This window comes from Neophocaena asiaeorientalis, unplaced genomic scaffold, assembly GCF_003031525.2.
Source record: "Neophocaena asiaeorientalis asiaeorientalis breed wild unplaced genomic scaffold, Neophocaena_asiaeorientalis_V1.1 scaffold142, whole genome shotgun sequence".
NCBI classification, from domain to species: Eukaryota; Metazoa; Chordata; class Mammalia; order Artiodactyla; family Phocoenidae; genus Neophocaena; species Neophocaena asiaeorientalis.
The window spans coordinates 1,645,687-1,672,875 of record NW_020174563.1 but is presented as its reverse complement, the minus strand read 5'-3'; the positions used below and the strand labels follow the sequence as shown (position 1 = coordinate 1,672,875).

Below are 27,189 nucleotides of genomic sequence, written 5' to 3'. Positions count from 1 at the left end.
CGCGCTGCGGGCAGCGCTGCTGGCCGCGCTCGGTTCACAGTCGCAGCGGCCCGCCCCCGTTCTCCGGACCTAGGCAGGCGGTGGCCGCTCGGCCGCTCCCGGGGCCACATGGCTGAGGGGGACGCAGGGAGCGACCAGAGGCAGGTGAGGCCCCGGCGGGGAGCCGACCTTTAGGCTCGGCTCGGCCTCGCCTCACCGTTCCGGGCCTTCTCGGTCGAGGGGCCTCTGTCCGAGGCCGCCCCCGGTCTCGCCCGCACCGCCCGCGCCGGAGGCCGCGCCGTTCGCTCCGCCGCGTCCCATTGCCCCGGCGCTTGATCTCAGCCGATCGCTCTCGGGCCGGCCGCTTACGCTCGTCGGGGCCCTGGGCCTGCCTCGGGCGCTGTCATCGTCAACCATCAGCACGCGATTGAGCAGCTCCCGGCCGGAGGCAGAAACCCGGGTTCTGCTCCCCGCCCTGTCCCCGCCGGGTCACCTTGGACAGGTCACTTAAGATCCGTTTCTGCTTTCGCAAAACGGGCAATAATAACACAGACCCTGGAGTCACTGAACCTTCCTCCTCTTGGCGTTGAGCTTTCCCCGGCGCGTGGCTCACGTGGGCGCTCTTAAAGCTTTTCCGAATGCGCTATTAGGACAAAATGAGACGATACAAAGTTGAATGTATACTTTGCTTCCCATTTTTACCTTTAGGTCCGGTTTTACTCTTCTTTAAGCCGAAACCAAAAGAGTAATTTCTGAAATGTTTTGAGGGTTTGATGACCAAAAACCGCAACAACAGCCCAGCCTCATGCCCAAATTCAAAACAAAAACAACGAAGGAGATAGCCAGTAGTAATATAGGGCGAATATAATAAGTAACAGTGCCACCAGGGAGTGGGGGCGTGGGGTTACCTGTTAAAAAGAGAAGGTGGAGCAGAGGAGTTATGTTTATCCTTTCACTTGTAAATCTCTGCAGGATATGGGAGTGCATGTATATTTTGGCTCAGTAGTGGTCAAAAGCACAGTGATGTAGTAGCAAGGCTGGTGCCAGTCATTGCAATCGTGTCTGGTACCCAGAGAGTAGAACATGGTGACCGGCTGCTGAGAACGTTTGGTATCGTTCATTCAGGGATCCTTCATCCAAGCTGGTGATGTTAAATACAAATACCTTATAAAGCAATAAGGAAAACTCAGGTTTTTAGGGTCGGTGCATTCTTTGACTTTTTTTCCCTCCATCAACCTCTTTCAGAATGAGGAAATTGAAGCAATGGCAGCTATATATGGCGAGGAATGGTGTGTCATTGATGACTGTGCCAAAATATTTTGTATTAGAATTAGCGACGATATAGATGACCCCAAATGGACCCTTTGCTTGCAGGTATTTTTGCCCTTCTCTACAGCCATTTTCCAGTTACAGTGTTGACTCTTGTATGATTGACTACTATTGTATTCCTCTAATGATTATTCTTGTGTGACTTGTTCTGAATTGTCTTTTTGTTGTTGGCTTTTGTTAACGATTGATGATCTAAACATATGGGTAATTAAATCTCAGATCACTCTCAAGTAATGCTTTCATAGATGGTCTCAATCTTTTCTCTCCCAATTATTTTATTTATTTAAGTGTTCTTAATGTACCATTGGCAGACTTGAGTTTCACTTCCTTTCACTATCCTGTACGTTTAATAGAAGAGAGTCTAAACCTCGGAAGATGACTAACATTTAAGAGGAAGAATAGGTTAGTTATTTAGATGGTTCATAGAGTAGATACTCATTTCTTTGTTAGTTGGGAATCAGTTGTGGTTAGGCTAAATGAAAACATCAGCTATGGCTTTCTATTTTAATGCTTATTCTTTGATGACTGCCTATACTTCCAACATAAAAGATGCCAAATTGAGTTTTTGTCAGTGTTTGTTTTTATAGTAATACTGATTTGAAAAGAAACGTGCATGGTTCTCTATTAAGTGTTTGCTATTTAATGTATTTAATAGTGTCTGGTAGGATTTTTTTTTTTTAATTTCTTCAGAAAAATATCTGGAATATGTTATAATGCCGCTCTTTCATTTGGGGTTGGGGTATAATGCCCCTATTTCAGTTTTTCTTTTCCTTTTGTCTTTGTCCTCCCCACTTATTTTCTAATTTTCATTGCTTTTATACTTTCTCTGCAAATAATGATCTCCTTCTTAAAAGATTGGCATCATCTTAACAACATATTTAAGGCAGAAGCATAAATATGAAGTGGGAATTCTCTCCTGAAATTTAACAAAACAATGGTTTTGTTTCTTAGTTTGGCAAGTTAGAAATCTGTCCAATGACTGGCTTTATGAATGTTGTTATTTTTGAGCCATGATGAAGTATAAGCAGATTTGTTTTTAAACTGCTTTGTAGGTGATGCTACCGAATGAATACCCAGGTACAGCGCCACCTATTTATCAACTGAAGTAAGCTATATTTCTACATTTATATTTTTTTATAAAAAGATTATACTTTTCAAAGATTGTTTCTCTGTACTGTACATTGTGTTTATATAGACTACCTTATCAAAATGTATATAGAAATTAAAAACACCTTTTGGACTTGATGTAGAGCATTTAAACTTAAAAATTAAATTATGTAAAAACACTTTGAAGTTTGCCACTTAGTATAAAAGAGAATCAGAGGATCCGTCTACCGAATGAATACCCAGGTACAGCGCCACCTATTTATCAACTGAAGTAAGCTATATTTCTACATTTATATTTTTTTATAAAAAGATTATACTTTTCAAAGATTGTTTCTCTGTACTGTACATTGTGTTTATATAGACTACCTTATCAAAATGTATATAGAAATTAAAAACACCTTTTGGACTTGATGTAGAGCATTTAAACTTAAAAATTAAATTATGTAAAAACACTTTGAAGTTTGCCACTTAGTATAAGAGAATCAGAGGATCCATAGTGGGTAAAATAGCTACAGAATTGTCTTTAGAGACAGGGGGAAATCTTCCTCTTTAGACAACCTAGCAATCTAGAAACCTTGGCCTATAGAGTTGCTCCTAACCTGGTTCTGCTGACCTTGCCAGTTCCTTGACATGCCTCTGTGTAAGACGGCCTGCCTTCCAGGAATCACCCATGGTGCTTGTGGTGCTTGTCCTGCCCTTGTTGTGGAGGAGCCATCTCAGCAGCCCAAGCGCAGTCTTAATGAGTCATGACGTGTTGATTGCAAGTAACCTTTGGTCCAGCTTGCCCACTTGACCTATTAAGCTGTGTAAACCTGTGCAGACAGAATTGCATTAAATCTCAATTACTCAAATTTTTACCTTCCAGTCGGATTGTCTTTTGTATGAGTGTTTTAAAACCATAGTGGTAAAATTTGCTATTACTCATGGTTCTGTAATTTTTCATTTTTATTGACAATGAAAGATATTATAGAATGCTTGTAAACATCTGTGCCCTTTTCAGAAAAAGTTGATTATTTCTTTTACAGTCATGTGGCAACTGACTTATTTGTTAGAGTTGTTTTTGAGACGCCAGTTAGAAAAAATTGGGAAGTCCTGATAGTGTGGCAAATACTGTGAATCTGGAAATATAGATTCTGGAACCTCTTCTGCCACTTAGGTAAACTAGGGCAGATTTATGATATCCTATGAACTCCCCTGTTTTTTAAGCCATATTTTAATTGCATAATAATGGTGTTGGCTTCATCATGGTTTTGGGGGAGGAATAAATGAATTAATGCCAATGAAAGCATTTTGGAACTGTATCGATTTATACAACATAACATAACATTTTGATGAAAATAGAAAAAATTTTAAAGTTAAATAAAATCAGTTTGTGATTAATCAGTATTTTTTCTTTGAGATATAAACACAATCTTTGAATAATCTTCTTTATTTTGTTGTATTTAATCTTAGTGCTCCTTGGCTTCAAGGGCAAGAACGTGCAGATTTATCGAATAGCCTTGAGGAAATATATATGTAAGTGATGGATGATTAAAAAAAATTCTATGAGTGACTCTGTTGTGGGCCTTTGTTGGAATCATGATATGTTAGGGCCTTTTCTAAACTTTTTGTTAAGCTGCTTTTCCATTAACAAAAAGAATATACTTGAAAAATCCTTGAAAGATTGGTTGTATAATGTAATTTTATATATACATTTGATACGAATTCTGCTTAGAAACAAAAATACACTATTATTTAGAACTAATAGCTATAAAGACACTTAGCCAGCTTGTGAAAGTAAATTCAGAGATACTGCTCTTATTTTGCTATTTTCATAGGCTATGTTGAATGAAACTGGTAACAGCAGAATCCTAAGCATAATTATTCATTAAACTACTATGTATTTTTAATGGTAATGTTCTTGTATTAGGCCATAAGACAGAGAGTCTATTGATATACTGTATTTTTCACTCTTTCATTCATTCAACAAATGCTATATGGCAGGCATTGTACTAGATCCTGGATACGCATAATTAGCAAAAACAGAAATGGTCCCTGTTTTCATTTAGAATTTGCAGGTAGGGGAGATATTACTCATAACATTGTAAAAATGAATGTCACACTGCAGCTGTGATAAGTTCTGTAAAAGAAAGATATTAATATACAGTACTAATTGAGTTTGAAAGAAGTCCTGACCTCGTCTAGGAGGTCAGGGATGGCTTGTTTGACTTAAGAGCTGAGTTACATAAGTGAAGATAACTCCAGTGAAGGGCCACAGCATGTGCAAAGGCTCTCTGTCAATGAGTTTGGCACATGTCAAGATACAACGTAATGGTGGTATTAAGTGGGAAAAGAGAGGGGAGGAGAGAAGGGAACATGGTGGGAAAATGACCTAGTAATAAGGTAGGCAGGGGAAATTATGGAGAGTCCTGTAGGCCATGTTGAGGATTTTTGTCTTTATCCTAAGGCCTTTGGGAAGCAGAGAAGAGTTTTAAGTGGTGTGATGCCATGATAAGATTTTCATTTTGAAAACACCATTCTGTTTCTGGGTGAGAGCTGATTGGAAGGGAGCAAGAATAGATGTGGGATATCAGGAGGCTAGTGAAGTAGTCCAGAGAAGATATTTCTGTGATTTGGGTTAATTTTAATGAGATACATTAATTTAGTACAACAAATAATGTTCTGGAACATCAGTTTTACTGTAATCCAGGAACTGGTAAGGATCGTCTTATATGTTGTAGGTGGCTACCCCATTTGGCACAGTGAGAGAACCCCCTTTGTATCTGTGGGATCTAGACCAGGTTTCTTTTCCTCACAGAATATTTAATTTAAAAATGCTAAGTCTTCATGGAATTGATTCTATTTATTCCTTCCTAGAGGAAGTGTGGTCTTCCTTGAGTTCCTAGGTTTATACTTGACTCTGGAAGTAACCAAGAACTGGACATATCAATGGGAGAGGCCCCCATTTAGTGATTCCATCATCCTCAGCATATAAATATTACATGTTTTCTCAATGAAATATTTTCGGATACCTGTCCCTGACCTTACTGGCCACTCCAACTTTTGTGCCCCCAACAAACTTCTTTCTGTAATCTTTTATTTATGCCTATTTACCAATTTATCTCCCCCCTAAAGTAGAATAAGATAAATATACTGCAAATTTGCTCACCAGTGATGTCGTAATTATACATCTTACAGTCATTTTTCAGTTCTTATCTTACTTGACATCTGTAACTTTTGGTGGTGTTGAACACTTTCTCTTCTTGAAAAATCTTCCAACACTTGGCTTCCATCCAGTTAATCATATTCATCAATTAGATTTTTCTCCTATCTATGCACAATGTCATGCAGTCTGAAATGGCTTCCCATCTGCCTTTTTTCTGCCCCAAAAGTGCCCCCTTTATTAAGAGATACCCTCCTATAAGGACACAACTTGCTGTTCTCCCTAAGTAGTTCACTTGAGCTACTAGAGAATTAGGAAGGATCAGAAATAACAAAGGAGTTTGTTCTAAAGATAGGATATGGTTCATACTGTCTTGTTTATTAAAAACACTTGAAAATAACCCCAGTCCAACAGTAGTATTTTCACACATGTGGTCTAAATAGAAATATACATTCTGTTTTTAAAAGTTTTGTGTGACAACTTTTAATCATATTTTCCCATAAAATCCCAGCAGGGGGCAACAAGTGAAAAACACTATTAGTCATTGAAAATTAAACATTTTAAATGTATGGATATAGTTCTTAATGTTTATAGTTTCATTATGTTCTAAATATTGTAACATTATCAAGATTTTCATATTTATTTGGCATCATTTTGAATGCTAAATTTTATTTTTGCCTAGATAAGAAGATGAACTATGTGTTTTCTTATGTAAGGAGGGACAAAGTCTGAAAACTAAGTCTTTCCAGTAAATATTTTATGAGTATCTCCTATATGCTCGTACTCTGTTAGGAGTTTGGAATTTAAAAATTAATATAGATTAATTGTGTACCAACACAATATAGTGACAGTTACTGAGAGGTTTGGACCAAGTGCTATTGTTTTTAGAGGTCTCTGGGCATGTGGTGAGGTTGTAAAGGAGGGTTCCATTTTGAAGGTGACCTTTGGGTGTGGTGTTTGGCAGGTGATCAGAGGGGGAGAGATTTTCTGATAGAAGGAACTGCATGAGCAAAATCATGTAGGTGCGAAGCAACCTGGCATCTTCAGAGTTCAGCAGATAGTTCAACATGCCGGGGATAGAAATTGAGGTAGGTGTAAGAAAAAAGAACCTGTAAGCTGGTAAGGAGTTTGGGCATTATCTTATAGGCTGTAGGCATTTTAGGCAGGGGAGTGATGTAATGAGATTTGTGTGGCAGTGTGGAGGGTGGGCTGTGAAGAGTTTGAAGTGAGGGACACCATAGGAAAAGCAGTCAGTAACTAGGAGGGATATAGTGGAAACCTTTATGAAGGCAACAAGAATGCAAGGGAGAACGGTCAGTTAAAGAAGTACTTAGGAACATAAACTAGGATTTGGTGATTGTGTAGATGTAGACTCATTTGCTTATCATACCTTATTTTTGTTTAAACATTTTACATATGGATATTTTGAATATATGAAAATAGTTTAATAAAACAAAAGGTAAATAACAGATTTAAAAATACTTTGAACATTATACTAATTGGTGTTAAGAGAAAATGAAAAGGATTAAAATTTTTTTAAATTTGAATTTATGATAGTCCATTTCAGTACTATTTAATTTAAATCCAAGGAAATGATTAATTTCCCACAGCTCTTCACATTCTGATATATCATGAAGTCTTAGGTTTGGAACTTGGAGAGTGAGGCTTGTCAAAGCAGAAAGTGCACCGGACCAAATTAAACAGGCAAGGAAAACTTTCTTCAAGACTATTGCAACAGGGGAGAGAGGCAGAACTCAGTCTGAACTCAGCTTCCTGAAACAAAAGGCAGTATGGTTTTTAAGGGCTGGGATGAGCTGTAGAAAAGTACTGGGGGATGCTGGGGGGAGGTTGATCAGTGAGAGTGTCCAGCACATTAAGTTTCTTCCTGAGTTTGCAAGTGTGTTTCTCTGTGATTAGGCTATCTGTGTTTGCAAATTGTGGCTCATCAGGAGTTAGGCCCCTACCAGCCAACAGAGACTGGGAGATAGGGCACTGTCTTTCTTGATGACTACATTTCAAAAGAATGGCTCCCAGGTCCTTGAGAAAGACACTCCTAGGTTCTAACACTGACAGAACTTCTAAAAAGATGTCCATAATTCCAAAGGAGCAAAGGAAGAGAGGTCAGGACCTAGAGTCAGGAAGCTCAGCCTGTCTGAAGTTTAGTCAAGCTGATGTTAAGGCTGTCTTTGTCAGGCTTCTGGAGTCAGTTTTTGAAATAGTGTGACCTCTTTCTCGTCTGTAAAATGAGGATAAAAGAATAATATCATTGTAAGGATTAAGTGACATAATCCATGTAATGTATTTTAGCACTATATAATAGCAGCTTTCAATTTTGTTGTTCTTGTTAGAAGAATCATCTCATCCAGTTTTGTCATTTTGAAAATGAGATGATGGAAACTCAGATCAAGTGATTTGTCTAAGGTCACACAACTTAGTAGTACATTGTGGTGAATAGCTTTACCCTTAAGTCAACAAATATAAATATTGGAAAATTAAAGATATAAAAGTTAGAGCCACAAGTAAAACAAGAGTCACAAGTAACTTGCCTTCTGTTTGGATCATTCTGAATTGGATAATAATTATTTAGGTGTATTTAATCACAGCATATCTCAACTAAACTATCAGTTTTTAATCCAAGTTGATCTTTTATTCAGTTTGAAACAAGTTTTGTTCTAGACTTTTTATATTCAGCTACTTTAGCATAACTTAATTTCATAAATAAAAGCTTAGCTTCTCACCCTATAATGAGTAGTTCTCAGATTTTGTACCAGTTTTTAGGATTCAGCTGACTTCCTCAAGGACCATTGGGTGAGGGGAAGAAGGGCATAGGAGGGAAGACTACAGCTTCTGTCTGTTTCTGTGAGAGATTTCATTACAGCGAAGGCAAAAGTTTGAAAACTACCAAATCCTAGTCTGTAGTTAAAAGATATGAACAATCAACTACACTTGAATCAAAAAGGTATGAACAAACTATTGTCATGAGAGAAAACACAAATACAGCAGTAATAACAACAATAAAAACACCCAAACCACCATCAGTGATAAATTTGGGGGTCCAAGGGAACAAATAATTTAATTTTCATTTTCTTTAGGAAATGTTTTACATCCACTAGAAGTTCCTTAAAATGGATTTCAGGAAGTCTGGTTAAATACTAGGGAAGAAGGAAGCATTTAATAATTGATTATGGGCAGAGTGCTGTTGTATATTGTTCTGCAGGAAGCCATGGGCCAGAGGAGAGGAAATTTGGAGTTAAGGTTTAATTTCTTTATTATTAGGAAAAATTACCTATTAATTGTGAAAATTCTTCCAAGGTATTTTCCATCGTCCCCTGCCCCCAAGAGTCCCCTAACAACAATAACAACAAATCTGAATGTGAATATATATTCACAGAGGGATGATTTTCCTGTCTCCAAGGTGGTTATGAATGAGGATTAAGTGAAGTAACAAAGCATTTTCTACATCTTATATAGTAGGTGTTCAGTATACACTGGGTATTAGTGCTACTACTTTTGGTGATGATGATGTGATGAATTAAATAGAATGAGATTAGGGGATGGAGAGAATTACATATAAAACCATACATTTGTAAGGATAATAACTGTGAACACTGAGACAGGGGACCCCATTTTCTCATTCACCTCCATACCCCCAGGGCTGCACGTAGTACTTGGTGTATAGGCAAGGCCCTTAAAGATCTGTTGAGTGAATTAAGATAGGTCCACTTGAAAAGAGAATACTTTTGTAAAGTAAGGCAAGATGCTGTAAATCTGTTTTATAGGTGAGGAAACTGAGACTCAGAGCTCAAGTGTCTTACTTGCCTAAGGACACAGCTGCTTGATAGGAGAGCAAAACGCAGTGGGCGACCTGAGCTTTGGAGTAAGTCTACATTCACTTTCTGGCTCTGGACTTCTTACTGCTTATTGTCTTAGACAAGTTAATTGATCTTTCTAGGTCTGCTTTCTCATCTGTACAATGGGGAAATAAAACCTACTCTATTAGACAATTATGAGCATTAAATGTGTTGATACATATAATGTACTTTGGGCTTAGTATATACTCAGTACATTTTACCTTTCTCTGTATACCTCTCAATCTTTTATTGAGAAGAGAGGATGGGGGTAGGAATTGTTTAAAAGAAACTCAACCAACATTCTCAGTTTTTTAAAACCTTTCCAACTGACTTTTGCTCTCTCTAAATAAGACAGGTTGCCAAAGTACACGGAGGATTGTTTTAGTACTCAGGAGTTACGGGTGAGATGGAGGGTTTGAGGATACAGAATTATTTGAAAAGTGTTGTTTTCTTCTGTATGCTTGCTTTGAAAATTTCCTTTGGGTGCTGATGAGTGATGATAAAAAGATGATGGTTTCAAGAGCAACTGTTAGGAAGGAGGTAAGGTGTTATAAAGTAGTATGATGATTTCTTTAAACACACTTATTAAAACTTATCTAAAATTAGTGTCATCTCCTAAGAGTAGACACTTGGGCCTTTATTTTATTGCTGTTGCCATCATTTAACATAATGCTATGGACATGAACTATGACATGTTCTTTTTCTCAGTGAGCCTTTGAGATGGATTTAATTATCTGAGGCAGCCAGACAGCTATTTGGAACCAAAATGAATCAATTTGGGCAATAGAATATTTTGTCCAAAACAAAATAAAAATATAAAGTTTTCCATTGATTGTCTTTTAAGTCTTGTAAATTGCCTTTCTGAGGGAGTTTCTCAAATGCTTTGTATTCTTATTTGTTGAAATAAGTACATAAAAAAAGTGGTTTGAAATTGTTCAAAAAGTTTAGAAAAGCAAGCAATGACTGGGCATCAATACTACAATTATATTCGCTGACAGAAACTAAGTCATATTTATATCTATCTTAATTCATCCAGTTCAAGTTCAGAAATTTTCTTTCCCCTCTTTGGCTGCAACTCTTCTACTTATTTTAAGTGAGCAATGTTAATTTTAATTTGGGAGCCAGTTGGAATTTTTAATGTTGATGTATTAAATACTCATCCACAAATGTTAGTAAATTGCATGTTTTTATAAATTCCTCTTTAAAAGGCATGGCTAGGGAATTCCCTGGTGGTCCAGTGGTTAAGACTCAGCTCTTTCACTGCAAGGGCCTGGGTTCAGTCCCTGGTCGGGGAACTAAGATCCCACAAGCTGCACGGCACGGCAACCCTGCTCCAAAAAAAGGCACAGCTAGATTGCATATAATTTCTTAGATTGTAAATATGTCTATATTTTCTTGAATTTGAGAAGGAAATTTTTTTAACATCTTTATTGGAGTATAATTGCTTTACAATGGTGTGTTAGTTTCTGCTTTATAACAAAGTGAATCAGCTATACATATACATATGTCCCCATATCCCCTCCCTCTTGAGTCTCCCTCCCACGCTCCCTATCCCACCCCTCTAGGTGGTCACAAAGCACCGAGCTGATCTCCCTGTGCTATGCGGCTGCTTCCCACTAGCTATCTGTTTTACATTTGGTAGTGTATATATGTCCATGCCACTGAGAAGGAAATTTTTAATAACACCTTTTTCCCCTGAATTTTGTTTAGACAGAATATTGGTGAAAGTATTCTTTACCTGTGGGTGGAGAAAATAAGAGATGTCTTAATACAAAAATCTCAGATGACAGAACCAGGTAGGTTTGCTTTTTTAATTTACAGTCATTAAATTTTCATCTAGATATTTTCATTGAAACTTTTAATGAAGATCTGTATGCTGTTTTATGTTTTTATATGATAAAATATGTTTCTCTGGAAAGTTCTTTACTCATGTAAATATGGTTATTTCTTTCTATAAGCTTTAGCCTGCTTGGTTTCATATTACTATAAACTCTTATAGAAATAGAATTTTATGGTTAAAGAACTTGGGTCAAAAATCTTTGCTTTCTTGGGGCTTCCCTGGTGGCGCCGTGGTTGAGAGTCCACCTGCTGATGCAGGGGACACGGGTTCGTGCCCCGGTCCGGGAAGGTCCCGCATGCCGCGGAGCAGCTGGGCCCGTGAGCCATGGCCGCTGAGCCTGCGCGTCCAGAGCCTGTGCTCTGCAACAGGAGAGGCCACAACAGTGAGAGGCCCGTGTACCGCAAAAAAAAAAACAAACTTTGCTTTCTTTGACTATTGTTATGGTAATATGAACCATGTAACATTCTTCATGAATTACTGGACTATGTAAGTTAGACGTTAGCTTCACATGAGTGTAGTGTTTATACAAAAAGAACTTTGGGAAACACACTGACCAGTATTTAAGATATAAAAATTGACTTTGAAAGTTGATTCTTTAATTGAGATAGAATTCACATACCATGATTATTCACTCTTTAAAATGTATAATTCAGTGGTTTTTAGTTTATTCCAAAGTTAGTAACCATCACCACTATATAATTTCAGGACATTTGAAAATTGATATTTTGCTCTATTATTATAGTTTTATTGAATCATAATATACAACAACATAGAAATTTCTTATGTTTTCTATTTACTTTGCTAGTCTTTGTTCCAGTTACTACAAAAGCCCTTTAGAGAGGAAAATTACTAAGCCTCATTTTATTTCCAAATAGAGTTTTATTATTATCACTGGTAGAATTATTTTCAATTTGGGGAGAAGAGGGATTAAAAAACAAAACAAAACCTAATAGTCTATTTACTAATTTTTAGAAGGTTATTTACATGGAACCAATTATTAAGGATTCCCTTACCAAAATCAGTATAGATTTAAAGTTGATAGAAATATATATTTTTTCAGAGCATTTTACTGTTTCTCTATAGAAGCAAATGTTTTTACTGTTTCCATTAAAATCAAAGAGATAAATGGTCTGAAGATATTCTGATCATGGGACAATATTTTTTTGAAGTATTTTCCTTGACTTTTTATGATTCATGTTCTGATTTTGCAGCATTTCAGGGCATCTGAGAAGGGTTTTGAAACCTCAAAACAAAAATTGAGTTTTGCCAATCCACCATTCTAGAGTGTGGGATAATTGCAAAAATGTGGGATAATAAGCAAAAATTTAGGACTCCAAAAAGCTTGGAATCACTGAACTATTAGGAAATTTTTTTAATTATTGATCTTAAAATGGTATTTTCCCTTTCCCACCTATATCTATAATTTGGTTTAGCCACACTAAACATTTTCGAGTTATTGACTTAGGTTGTATAATTTATAATTTGAAAAAAAATTTGTTTAGAATTTTTTAATTAGAAATTTTCTAGACTTCATATTAAAATGGAAGGTTTAATAATTCTGAAAAATGAATAAGGGTATAAGCTAGTGATCAGGATATCTCATGAGAATTTTCTTCTCCAGGGTACCCACTTGACAAGTAATTTATTTTTATTTTACTATTAATCTTCAGTACATATTTATTCTTTACTATTTCATTTTCTCTACTATAGAAATGTGAAATTTTTAAGTGGCAGGTGGATTTTTAACCACTGCGCCAGCAAGAAAACCCCAGAAATGTTAAATCTTGAAGTAATTGTATACTATTTATACTTTTAAAAAATTCTGAACTAATTTTAGACTTACAGAAAAGTTGCAAAAATAGTAGAAATAGCTCTGTTATATCCCTCACCCTGCTTTCCCTAGTAACATCTTACATAAGCATATTATAATTATAAAGAACAGAAAGCAAACATTGGTATAATATTAACTAAACTAAAGAGCTTATTCAGATTTCACTAAGTTTTCCACTAATGTTCTTTCTGCTGTTCTAGACTTCTGTCTAGGATTCTTGGTTGTATTTAGTTGTTATTTCTCCTTACTCCCTTTTAGTCTATAAATAGTTCCCCAGTCTTTCCTTCACTTTTTTGACCTTTCATGACCTGACACTATTTTGTGGAATGTCCCTTAATTTGAATTTGTCCATTGTTTTCTCATGATTGGAGTAAGATTAGGCATTTTGGCAAGAATATCACAGAAATGATATTGTATCCTTCACAGTGTATTATATCAAGGAGCTAATGATATCAATATGCTTTATTAATGGTGATATTTACCTTGATCCTTGGTTAAGGTGGTATCTGCCAAATGTTTCCACTGTAAAGTTACGGTATTAATCAAGCATTCTCCAGAGAAACAGACCAATAAGATGTGTGTGTGTGTGTGTGTGTGTGTGTGTGTGTGTTTGTGTATTATAAAGAGAGAGGAGGAGGGAAGGAATGGTTGGGTGGGGGGAGAAGGAGGGAGGGAGGGGGGAAAGAAAGAGATTGATTGATTTTAAGGAATTGGCTCATGAGATTATGGACGCTAGCAAGTCCAAACTCTGCAAGGTAGGCTGACAGCCTGGAGACCTAGGGAAGGAATGATACTGCAACTCAAGTCTGAAGGCTGTATGTTGGCAGAATTCCCTCCTCCTCTGGGGAGGTCAGTCCTTTTTCTTTTAAGATCTTAACTAGAGTCTCACTTGCATTATGGAGGGCAATCTGCTTTACCCAAAGTCAACTGATTTGAATGTGAATTCCATCCAAGAAATACCTTTACAGAAACATCTAGAATAGTGTTTGACCAAATATCTGTGTACCATGGCCCAGCCAGGTTGACATATAAAGTGATCAGTTACTGTTTTTCCCTTTGTAGTTGATAAGTATCTTGGGGGAGATACTTTGAGGCTATGCTAATACCCTGTTCCTCCTTAAACTTTAACCTACTGATTTTAGTATCCATTAGTGTATCTTATCAACAGTATTTGTAAACAATATGGTGTTGTAACAATATGGTGACTTTCATTTCCTTCTTGCTATGATTAATTGGAATTCTGAGAACAAGATGTCTCTTTTCCACATTTATTTATTTGATTACTTATATTAGTATGAACTCATATTATTTTATTTCGTGAGTTAAAATTCCATACTGTCATTATTTTGTTGCTCAAATTGTTCCAGGTTTGGCCTTTAGGAGAGCTCTCAGGTAGGCTCCTGTGTTTTTTATAAGCTTCCATTGTTTTTTGAACATTTCTTTACTCTCTGGAATCACAAGATATTCCAGGATCATCTTGTATTTTCCTTGTCCCAACCCTGGAGTCAACCACTTCTTGTAGGAGCCCTGGTTCCTTCTGTTGAAGACTGGTGTCTAGAGACCAAGACTAATGGTTTTTTAAGTGTAATTTCTTACTGTCTTATGATCACTCATCATGTCTCGTATCCACATAGGCCCAGACGTAAAGAAGAAAACTGAAGAGGAAGATATTGAATGTGAAGATGATCTCATTTTAGCATGTCAACCAGAAAATCCAGTTAAAGCATTGGATTTTGATGTCAGTGAAAACCGAACAGGTATAATGTTATTAGTTTATTTTGAGGAAAGCGGGATGGTAGCATTATGAATGGAATTTCTATACCATTTGGAATGGTATAGAAATTTAGTAAACTCACATTTTAGGAAATTCTTATTAATTTGTAGAGAATTGGGTTATTTTTTTTCTGTCTCCTGGCCATTTTGGTGTTTGCTAGGTCTATCAGAATGGTGAGGAAAAAAATAGAAATTTACTTTTTCTTTTTTTTTGCTATTTATCTGGAGTTTTGAATTAGTGGTGAGAGAAATTGAAACTAAGAAAAGCTGTGTTAATACTTTCAGTTCACATCCTGCTTTTATATTTTTACTTTTAAATCCTTAGCGGTCTACTGATAGCTCAGAGTTAAATTTTAGTCTTTGCTCACAAATATAAATACAATAATTGAAGGTACAACCACTGAATTAAAGCTAGTGAAATGCCTTTAGAATTTTAGTTTTTGCTTAAGCAAATTTTTTCCATGATAAAGTAGTATTCAGCTTATGGATAGGTTGATGTGATAAATCAGCTCTATATTTCTATCAGAAAGTATGTTCCATTTTAGTATTTTAAAATTTTGAGTGATACAGTCAGTTTCCTCAAGTCTCTTACAAAAACAAGATAGACCAGAGGGAATGTTCATTCTCTTTGAAGATAGGGAGTTCCCTATGCCATTATACAGTAGCTTTTAAACAGTAAATGAAAATTTGAAGTTCTTGCATAGTGTCTCAGTATTAGTGGAAGGGGACAAAGAAGCTGTGAATGAGTGGGGAAGAACACCCAGTATACCTGCTCCTGTTTCACTCTAAGTAGTTCCCATTTTATTCATACACATATTTGCAGATTTGGCATAGGATGTCTTTTGGGAAAGAAGATCCACTATTAAAAGAAAAAGAGTGAAAATCATAGTCATAATAAATCGCATCCAGTTCCTATTGACCTTAGTAGTGTACTAGTGCAGTGGTCACAGTCTGTTCAAGAAGAGAACACTACAGGGGGAAGGAAGAACATCCTGCGTAAACCTGGCTTCTCGCCATGTCCTGCCACAAACCAGTGCAGTGATTTTTGGCAAGTTATTTAAAGTGCTCCAGAAATATTTTCACACATGTTACTTGAAGTGTTTCATCACTTATAAAGCAAACTGACTTGGTAAGATTCAACAGATCAGTGAATAGAAATAGAAAAAAATTAAATTCTTTTTTTCTGAATAACTTTTCATCCTAAATGAGGCAGGTGCAGCAGCTAGGATGGTTGGTAAGTTTCTCATCTAAGTTAAGGGTAAAATCAATGGTTTCCAGAATAACTGGAAATCACAGTACTCAATGGAATACCAATTTGGTGTACTATTGATACATTTAATTCAGTCCTATGAAGTAGGAACAGTTTTATTAGCAGAAGTCATTATATTACAGCTATACAAAACAAAGTCATAGATTTCCCAACCCAGAGGTCCATCAGCAGTAAAATGAATAAATATTCCATATTAGCAGCTGTCAATCTTTTTGGTCTCAGGACCCCTTTGTACTCTTAAAAATTAGATGTTATACCAACTTATACAACTGAAACAACTCCAGGATTTGAGTCCCAACCTGCCATTACCACTTGTGAAAATCATTTATAAGTCAAGTAGTTTTATCTTAATGTACAATATATTGGGAAACTTTTTACTTAAAATTATAATTTAATTTTAATAGACAACCAGTATTTGTTATTTGAGTTGATTTGCCATATAATTTACATCTCTCTCCAAACTCCCCCCACTATACCATTGCCAATTTTTCAGTATTTGAATGTAAGAATTTAAAAAATAAAAGTAATATAGTTCTTTAAATTTATAGAAATAGAAGAATTACCTCCGATTGATCATGGCATTCCTATCACAGACCGAAGAAGTACTTTTCAGGCACACTTGGCTCCAGTAGTTTGTCCCAAACAGGTAAACTTACTGTGTCCAGTTCACTTTGATGTTGTTTTACCAAAGTAATTCAAGCAAATGGTTTTGCAATAATATCTTTGTTTATACTATTACATTTAATTTTCATGCAAGATAAAAATTATTTGCTAATTTTCTACCTCCAAATTATTGGGAATCATGGAATATTTGTTTCTGTTTATCACTGCTTTCAAAATTGTAGCCAGACTCTGATTAGGGCTTAACTCTCCAATGGATTTTCAAAGAAGAAAAACCCATTGTGGTGGTGTAGAAAATTATGATGCTTAATATCAATAGCTTGTTGAAAAATTATTTGTCTTATCATGTGGGAGTTCTATAAAACCTAGCCTGTTCTATTGTTGCCCAAGTAAGGGGACAGTGGACAGAGTGGTTGAGCCCAGTCTTCCCAACCTGAATTCCTTTTCCTTTCTGCTTCCTGATTTTAGGTGGCCTGATATCCACCAAAGGATATTATATGGGAAAATCTTCAGTCAAAAATAGTATTCCTAGGTCTTTGTCTTTCTCAGTCTCTTTTCAGCAGAATCATTTTCTTCTTCCTTGCTGCTATAATCTAACCTAAACTTTATTAATGTAAGAGACAATTTCAGTATACCTATAAAGTTAAATTAACCAGAAAAGTCTAACTAGCTTAGCATAGGTTTTAAGCATTGGTCTCTTCCCTTTGGTCTCTCCAAATTCTTCTAAAGCCCTGGACTATAGGAATACGGTTTTTTGCGCCAGGCTGCCTTTTCACTCTCTTTTAGTCTCTGGAAGAGGAAGTTCTTTCCTTCATTGATTTGTGGTCAAAATAACAGATTTTGGTGCAAGCTTCTGGGCTTTTCTCTCAGGAACCCTATTTTGCCCTTGGCCATTGCTCATAATCTTGTTGCCAGGGTCCTCCTTAGACATTCCATTCTGAATCTCTCCATACTGGATCCTTTTTCCATTTCTGATTATAGTCACTTAGACTTACAGGATCATAATTTGTGAGAGCTGAAATAAATCTGAGAGGTCAGTGTCTACTTTATTAATCAGGAATCTGGGAGTCTGAGAAGCACAAGATTGCACAATTTCTGATCCAAATTGGTCTCTGTATCTCCAGCTTGGTCTTCCTTACCTCCAGTATTTCTTCTGTGCCCCTTGCCAACTACCTTTCTAAAAGATCTGACCACGTGTCACTCCTCCCCCACATACCCAGTAATCTTTGCTGATTTCCATTGGCTACAAGGAAAAAATCTAAACACATTATACAAGGCCCTTTGTGATAAGACCCTACTTTAATCATTCTGATACATCTTCTATCATCTCATTCATACTCTGAGGTAGAGCTACATAAAACTATTGGTCACTTCCTGAATCTTTCTCTTTTATGTCCCTGCTAAGGTTGACAGATAAAATACAAAATAGCTAGCTAAAATTGGAATTTCAGATAAACATTATTGCATAGGCCATACTTATAATTTTAAAATTTGTCGTTTATCTGAAGTTCCAATTTAACTAAGCATCGTTTATTTCTGCTTACTAAATCTGGTATGTTTGTACATGCTGTTTCCTCTAAGTGGAATGGCTTCTTCTTGCCCCACCCAAATCTTCCATTTTGATGCAGAACTGTCATTTATCTTTCAAGACCTGGCTCTTGTTACCTCCTCTATGAACCTTATTTGACTCCCAGAGAGAGTTTTGGTTTTATAACATTTAGAACATACCATTATTCTGTACCTGTCACTTTGGTAAGTTTTCAGAGCTCATTTCTAGAAATTCTTATATTTTCGTTTAAATTTCTCTATACAGTATGGGGAAAATTTCTTATGTACAAGTACCTTGGACATGGTTACTGCTCAGATATTTGTTGATAACTGGTGGTCAAAAATACCAGGTCTATCATTTTTGTACCAATTAGAGAACCAGTTTTTGCCCCTAAAATGAGGAGAAAACTTTGGAAATGGCTTTTTCAGAATGTGGTTGAGTCTTTAAATAACTCTTGTTAATTTCACTACACTAGTATATCAATATGCTTTAAGGGTTTTTTTAGCATTTATTTACAGAGCAAATAAAAAGTATACATTAGTTTATTTACATTACTGCTGTTTTTAAGGTGAAAATGGTTCTTGCCAAATTGTATGAGAATAAGAAAATTGCTAGTGCCACCCACAACATCTATGCATACCGGTAAGTGATCATCACAATTTTAGGAATGTGCTTTGTAAAAAATGGGGGAAGGGACTTCCCTGGTGGTGCAGTGGTTAAGACTCTGCGCTCCCAATGCAGGGGGCCTGGGTTCAATCCCTGCTCAGGGAACTAGATCCCACATGCATGCCTCAACTGGGAGTTCGCATGCCACAACTAACGAGCCAGTGAGCCGCAACTAAGGAGCCTGCCTACCACAAGTAAAACCCAGTGCAACCAAATAAATAAATATTAAAAAAAAAAATGGGGAAAACTGATGCATGATTTAAAAAAGCAACAATTATTATGTATTTTTTTTCCACTATAAAAGTAGTAATCATGTGTGGAATATTTGGAAATGGCAGAAAAAAAATCAGAGGAAAAGTTAACCATTTTCTGCCATTAAGTGTAACTGATATTGTGAAATATTTTCTTTTTTATTCTTTTCAATGCTTTATTCTAGTATCAAGATTTTTCCTTAGTGTAACAAAAGCATTTTTCCATGTTGTTATAATTGCTTTATAAACATTATTTTAATGGCTGTATAATATTTGTTTGAAGCTCCATACCACAATTTATTTAACCATTTCCTTTTTGTTTTAGTTTTTCATTTTTTCTAAGTATTATAAAGAATAGTCCCGTGAACATCTTTGTGTACTTTTTGCATTATTTCCTCAGGATAGGTTCTGGTTGTTTCATATTGTTTTTTGAAATGAAACAGAAGTATAATCAAAAAGGAAAAAGGAATAGATTCCTAGAAGTAGAATTATCAAAAAGTATGAACATTTTTGAAACTCTTGATACATACTGCCAAATTTTTTCTAAGGTTTTTCTTTTAAACCAATTTATGCAGTGAATTAAGACTGCTTCTTTCACTACATGTGTTTTAGTTTTGAGTACGAAGGTTTTATAGAAATCTGCTGATTTGTTAGTAAAGAGATGAGGGTATATTTTTTAAATATGCAGATTAGTACAGACTTACAGAACATAGTTTAGGACTAAAATAAATCAGAATATAGACATAGGAATTTGGTGCAAATTTAAAATGTGATTCAGACTATTTGTAAAATCTAGGCTATCTAAAACTCAAAAATCTCAAATATATTTATCACTTTGGATAGGTAAGTTTTTAATATTACTAAGTCACATCCCTTTAAGTGCCCAATCTCACCAAAAAAACTATTTATTATTAGAGTATCACTACACAGAATTTTGGTTTTTCCTTAGTGAGTTAGGGTCATCAGTATAAAAATGAGGGATTAGACTGTGCTTGGTCTCAGTGATTAGAATGTGCTGTAAAAGTATTGATAGGTACTATTCATTCATCCCACGTGTTTGTTGAGGGCCTACTCTGTGTCATGTGCTTTACATAAGTTAAATCTAATTATTTCAGCAACTGTGCCACTGTAAAAAGGTTAACTTTTTCAAGATCACATAGTTGTTAAGTGGTAGAGCTGAATTTGAGAATCTAATTTCATTTATCTCAATCTTATTCCTACATGGCCACGTTGGCTGCACCTTCAACAGTTGCTGGACATGATATTGATCTTAAGTTATCAAAAAGTTAAATAATGTGCTGGATAGTCTATTTCAGGCCCCAGATTTTTGTTTTTTTAAGTACTTGAGTATTTTTGCTTATTAATGGGTGATCAGCTGTCACTTCTTACAGATGTCAGCATGACTGCATGTAGCAGCCCCTCCAACTCACCCCCTTATGTAATTGATGCTTGGGAATGAAGGAGCTTAGCTTGTCAGAATTGTGTGTCAGATAACAATAAAAAGGCATAAAGTGGAGGCTTGAAGGACTCCACTGGGAGTTAAAGAAATAACCTTTATTTGGTACATGGACTTTGTGTTGTGTATTTTGAATGCTTAGGGTCCTTTTAAGGTTACTTCCTGGTTCTGGGGCTGTGTTCCTGCTTTGGAGTTATGGGGCACTCTTCAGGCTACTGGTACACACAGCTATCGGATGCTGCATCATTATCTTCCTGGCATGTGAGGAAAGGGTTAGTGAAAATGTCCATGGTATTTCCTTTTTTTTTTAAACCTAACAGTACTGATTTATATAGTCAGATTTCTTCATTTGTTCTATAAAGTCAACCCCGGAATCCTTTTTGCCTTAAATTTGCCATATAACATTTTGTTTAATAGTACTAACTTTCTTTCCTTCAAATGAGGCCAACTCTAAATAATAGTAGAGCTTGGTCATAGTAGGTGGGCAGTAAATATATACTGAGTGAATGAATGAATAGATGGTTTGGTAGATGGGAAGATGAATGAATGAATAGGATTGCTATAATAAAATTAATATAATTGACTTAAGTGTATAGATAAGGTAATATTTGGCTTTTTATCACCATAACTGGAAAGATACCTTTGCTATATTTGCCTAGTCCTAGATGGTACCATTTGTAAGGGCCTAAAAAATGCACTAGATGGCATACCTTAACTGGCACTGTTTTCTTTTTATAACTCACACTTATTTGCCAAGCTTATTCATTTGCAGTGTAGCCCGTGCTAACTTTCTAGATAATTTAAATGGGTAAAAATACCATGATTTATCTCTGATATTGATAACTATCCAGGGGGAAATTACAGAGAAAAATAAATCTTATAATTCTTAGAATGGGCAAGATAGATAAATGCTTGGCGGCTAGAATAAGATATTAGGAAAGTATAAAATATTAACTTAATGTTGGTTTTATCACCTCCATCTTTTTTATATACTTTTTTTCTCTTTCACTGGAGTTTAGACTCTGATGACAGGAGTACACCACTGATTTCTTTTATACCATTTCATAGCGCCTATTATGTGCCTGTAATGCTTATATAGTTTATTCTCAGTAAACGTTTTTTAGTGACTATTCTCTATAATCTCGGCTTCAAGATTAAATGAAGTGGAGGAAGTGTCAGATGTGTAAATTCACCTTCCCATAATTGTAGCATTTCTGATTTAAAGGAGGTACCCTTGATTCCTAGCTTTCCAAAATATAAAAAGTGAAGCATACTGGGTAGGAAATCGTCGGTGAAAATATAGCTAATTTATAGTTCAAGAAAGATTTTTTTAAAACAAGTATGCTGATTTTGGAAGTAAATTGATGGCAACAAATATGAAGGAGTAACTTTTATTATTGAATACAATATTTCAAGGTTTTAAAGTGTAACACTGTCACGTGTATTTCTAGAATATATTGTGAGGATAAACAGACCTTCTTACAGGACTGTGAGGATGACGGGGAAACAGCAGCTGGGGGGCGTCTTCTTCACCTCATGGAGGTAAGTGTGAGTTAAATCCTGTTAATCCTGTTCTGTGAACCATAAAATTTCTCAACAAAATTCATTCCTAAATTCCATTTAGGAATAAGTAAATCAGTTAGCCTATATAACATGAGATAACTTGGTTTTATTAGTAGTTAGTTTTTGAACATCGATAGATAATTTTAACCGCTGGATGTGGGGCAGAAAGCAAGAGGTTAATAACGAGTGCTGTGCTTTCAAGCTCTTTCAGTCGTAGACAATAGAAGATTATCTTCAGCTCTGGAAAAACTTATCCTTTTTGTTTCATGACAATTTCCTCTCCTCTATTTTCTCTGTTTTGTCTTTGCAGAACTCCTGTTAGTTGGATATTGGACTTCTGGGTAGATCCAGAATGTTTCTTTTTTTATTAAGTTGTCCATCTCATTGCCTTATTATGTTCTAAGACATTTTCTTGACCGTCTTCCAAAATTTCTATCAAAGTAAAATTTTTTTTAGCAACCATGTATTTAATTTTCAAGAGTTCTTTCTTGTTCTCTGTTTTTCCCTTTTCATAGTGTGCTGTTCTGCTTTTATGGATACAATATCTTATAAAATTTTTCTGAGTATACTAATTAGAGTTTCTTTTTTTAGATGTTTTCTTCCTTAAATTTTTCCTGGTCCATTTTAGTTTATCTTGTCCTTTCTCTTTCATGCTGCTGGATTTTCTTCATCTGTCTGGTGATCATTGATTGTTCATTAATTTTAAGAATGGATTGTTTTTTTCCTAAGGTAGTTGCTATAGTTTCTTCTGCTATTGTATGTGGAGGTTTGTTTTCTAACCAGGCCCTTTCCTTGATAGGAACTCTGTGGGGGTCAGGCCTGTAGACTGGTGGGCTTCACGTTAAGGGCAGCATTTGACAAATGTCAAACTGAGGAAGACCTTACTGGTAGGCACCAGTGATTACTCATGCAGCCCCAGTTCTCTCTAGCTGTTTTGTTCAGAAGCAGGTTTTGTGTTGCTGTTTGACCTAGGGGTAAAAAACTGCCTAAGCTAAGCTATTCTGGTTGAAGTCACCAAGAACTGGAACCCCACTGCATGATCTCCCCTTCACTCTGCCTGGTGGTCCCCAAGTTTGCAATTCAAGGACACTGTGGAACACAGTGTTTGTTTTCCAAATTCCCTTCTCATTCTAACATTCTGTCCCCTGAATTGTTATAAATCGCACTCTGCTTACTCATGGTTCTAACATTAAAGTCGGGGAAATTTTATGTGCAATTTTATGTATGGGTTTTTTCATTTTCCTTTAAAACTCACATCTGTGCCTGTCTATATTTGTATGTAATTATGCTTCTGAAAATAACAGATTTTGAATGTGAGAAATGTCATGGTGGTGGTATCACGCTGGTATGGAGGGATTTTGCTAGGACCAGATCGCTTCAAACATATCAACAACTGTGCCAGAAACATTCTAGTGGAGAAGAACTACACAAGTTCACCAGTAAGTGGTTACTGATATTATATCTAGAGAGTTTCTCACCACTGCCTGTGAAATTTAAAAAGAAAAAGGAAAACGAAAATTAAGAGTGAAGCAGAACGAGTGAGGTGCATTAGAAAAACCTTTGGATTAGGAAACTGGAAGTTTAGGTTTTAGTCAGAACAGTGTAATTGACCAGTTGTGTGACCTTGGGAGGATCACTTCATCTCTTCAAACCTTAATTTTGTAGATTCATGGAGTTTTATAAAAACCTTAAAGACCAGTTAGTTTCCACTCCCTAAAATTGAGACCCGTAGAAGTTATAGCTAATGCTACAGTGAACTGGATAGTCTTTAAACATCTATAAAATTCTAACATTCTCTGTTAGTGTCATAGTGTATCCCTTTTCCCCTGGCATGCCTTTAGATGCCTTCTTCCTTTATACTTCGAGGTTTTTTGTCTCGTATTTCAGATATGTTCATATCTCTTTTATTTAAACTTTGCTGCCTTACTTTGGAAAATGAACAATGGATTAAATAGTATTGAGAGGAACTCCCTGGCTGTCCAGTGGTTAGGACTTTGCACTTCCACTGCAGGAGGCATGGGTTCAATCCCTGGTGAGGGAAGTAATATCCCACAGGCCGCATGGTGTGGCCAAAAAAATAATTTAAAAAATAAACGTATAAAATTGAAATTACTCAAACATAAACCTGTTAGATAACTGAGATAAATGAGTATTTTCTTTGATTATCCTTGATTGTTTCGGAAATATTAAAATAGACTATAAATGAAAGAGCCCTGTAAAACAGAAAGATGGTACATATGGAAGTAATTATACTTTCACTATTATACATATTCTATATGACTAGGATTTAAAAGTCCTAAGCTAGTACCTTCATATAAATGTAGGAAGATACTACATTGATTTATATCTTTTTCAGGAGGAATCATCTAAGACTTTGGGAAAGAACAAAAAAGTAAGAAAAGACAAGAAGAGGAGTGAACATTAATACCTGAAACTGTATGAAAGGTTAATTTGCCTATAATCATATACAAATTCCACAGTCATCAAGGAATATGTTGTGCAGAGAGAGAATCCTGGACTGTTCAAGTCAGCCAGCTCATTGGGGACACCAATATTATCTTTTCTTCTTTGGCTATATCATCTGCCAAAAATAGAGAACTTGTGATATTTTCATGAGTGTTTCAGGCTGATTCAGAAGGATTAATTTGAACTTAATCACCACTTCATATAATTTTAGGAAGGTAACAGTTGCCCAGGGCAGTACCTGAATTAACTGTGCATTTCATTACATGTCAAGTGCCTTTGTTAGGTGGGGAAGAAGTGTCTCTAGAGGAATATAAATACCTGATTTCTTGTCATTGGGATTCTCGTTTTGTTAAATGAATATTACCTTTTACTGCTTTTTACTGCTCCGTATGGCTTATTGAAATAGGGGCTCATTGAAGATTGATCTTAGAGAGTTTCTTCTTGTGATTTTAGTTCATAAGTATGTCACCTTTCATTTCATAGTGCTCATGGAGTGATGGATTAAGTGAAAATCCAGGAGTATCCATCTGCAGTTATGTGCTGAAGTGATAATTCATCTAACAGATTCGTTAGCATAAGTGTTATGCCTCAGTTTCTGTCGCAAATTGGTGATTGTGAAATTTCAAAAAGTGATTTTCTAGTCTACTTCTTTTGTTTAATTCTTGTACTGTTAAGCAATAAATGTGGTGTGCCAGTAGTCTCCTCCCACCGCCGAAATGTGTTGGTGTAATATTCTGGTTTCTTTTAACAACCTGGAAGTACTTTCTTGTGATCTTCATTGAGAATTTAGAACTATGCCAGAAGCTGTGCTATGGTTAATGGAACATTTATGGAATGGGGTAGAGGTGGCAGAACACCACTGGTGTAAGGTGAGAGTGTGTTGCGTAGTTCTGTAAATGTGATGCACATTTCCCATCCACACTCCTCCAGCTATCTTTCTCAACTCCATGACTTTGTGGGGAGAAGGAGCAAATCTTTGACTGGAAAAACAGAAAATCCCTCTTTTTTTCCATCTTGCTTTCATCAGTGCTTTATAAATGTTCCTTCTTTCATCTGCAAGTTGTGCAGTTTACCTCTAGGCATCTAGACAATAAATTTATCCATGAGATATAAGTCATTAACTGTTCCCTTTAAGATAATGATTGCAAACAATTATTAAAAATTATTAATTGGTCACAGATTTACTTGAGATTCCCTTCCAAAGAGAGGGAACAGAAATAAGGAAGCAGTTTGGGATGGTGCTGGAGCATGGAAGACATCAGAGAAGAGTGGACACAGATTTTTTTTCTATTCTCTGATGTTTGACCTTTAAGAGATCTCACATCGTAACTTGGTATTTTTAATAAGAATCTAGTAAACAGCTTTACACTAGGATGGATTCTGAGAAGTAAAATCTGTATTGGTTGTACGTGTGTTTAATTGTTGTAACCTATATTTATTTAAAACACTTACCTCAGAGTCTATGAAAAAATTAAGTATGTTTTATGTATTAACTGTTAAAATAATTAAAGACCATTAATTAACATGAAAATAACTTCACAATTTTGGCATGTCAAAACCTGTGAAAGAAGATATAAAACAGTAAGAATTGCTGCTACAGAAAAATGAATGAGTTAATTTTTCTGCAACACTAAATTTGAATTCCCTTTTAGCTGTTTTATCTAACATTTATTTAGGTCTTTATAGAAAACGTTTTTATCTCTGATCCCATTTTCCCTTATTAAAAAAAATATTTTTGCTTCTTTCTTTTATTAACCACATTTTCCAGACTAAAAAACCCTAATATCCTTGGCCCGAAGTCAGATAGTAAAAAGGAGAGACCCAAAAGTCTCCAATTCTGGAACGTGAGTTATTTTACACTCTTCATTATGGACCCCTAACTAGTTATAGTATCTTTTTGTCTATTTAAAATTTCTCTTGATTAGAAGGTTTTCAAATTCTCCAAATAATAATTTTCCGTAGCCAGATCTATGCTGTGGCATATTTGATAGTATATTGTGTTAGTTGGAAATATTCTCCATATTGCCAGTTTGGAAGAGCAAGTAGCACCTTGCTAGTTGCTCTTACAAAGTAGCAAGTAATGGGAATAGCAGTATGATTTGGAGGTATATATCATGAAATATATGGGAATAGCAGTATGATTTGGTATATATCATGAAACGTTTGATAGATACCTATTTGAAGAGACATTATATCAAACTAATCACAACCAAGAAAGAATAGCATGAAGCAGATACTGTTTGAAGGCAGGTAAAATTTATTGCAGAAATTGTATAGTCACTTGTAATTCCACTGTCTAGAGATAACTATCATTAACATTTGGTATGTACGTCCTTCTATTTTTTTCCTATGCATGATTTTGTATATATGGCTATTTTTCTTTCCATAAAAATGGTACTAAACTGTATATACTGTTTTCTATTGGGCATATTTCATATAGAAGTATATTGTCAACATTTTCCCATGTCAATAAATATTCTTCTATGGCTTAATTT

General features: G+C 35.7%; 1 protein-coding gene across 3 annotated transcripts; it reads left to right on the top strand.

The window, feature by feature from the left end:
- IMPACT (impact RWD domain protein) lies at nt 1–27,189 on the top strand. 3 transcript variants are annotated; one of them, XM_024757927.1, is made up of 12 exons: nt 1–144; nt 1,225–1,353; nt 2,361–2,366; nt 2,640–2,686; nt 3,868–3,930; nt 11,119–11,204; nt 14,714–14,836; nt 16,671–16,768; nt 18,861–18,934; nt 22,117–22,207; nt 23,533–23,667; nt 24,585–27,189. In XM_024757927.1, the coding sequence occupies exons 1-12, from the start codon at nt 109–111 to the stop codon at nt 24,651–24,653; spliced, it is 957 nt and encodes a 318-aa protein (XP_024613695.1). In that variant the 5' UTR covers nt 1–108; the 3' UTR covers nt 24,654–27,189. The 3 variants fall into 3 exon arrangements, with proteins under 3 accessions (XP_024613695.1, XP_024613694.1, XP_024613696.1); XM_024757926.1 differs by lacking the exon at nt 2,640–2,686 and having other exon boundaries at nt 2,361–2,413; XM_024757928.1 differs by lacking the exons at nt 2,640–2,686; nt 22,117–22,207; nt 23,533–23,667; nt 24,585–27,189 and adding an exon at nt 20,808–22,100 and having other exon boundaries at nt 2,361–2,413.

What these genes read in the sequence shown, in the direction of transcription:
- IMPACT (XM_024757927.1), top strand. Translation starts at nt 109, where the DNA reads ATGGCTGAGGGGGACGCAGGGAGCGACCAGAGGCAG. An exon ending in ATCTCAGATGACAGAACCAG is followed by an intron (nt 11,205 to 14,713) that starts GTAGGTTTGCTT and finishes GTATCCACATAG; the next exon opens with GCCCAGACGTAAAGAAGAAA. An exon ending in CACAACATCTATGCATACCG is followed by an intron (nt 18,935 to 22,116) that starts GTAAGTGATCAT and finishes GTGTATTTCTAG; the next exon opens with AATATATTGTGAGGATAAAC.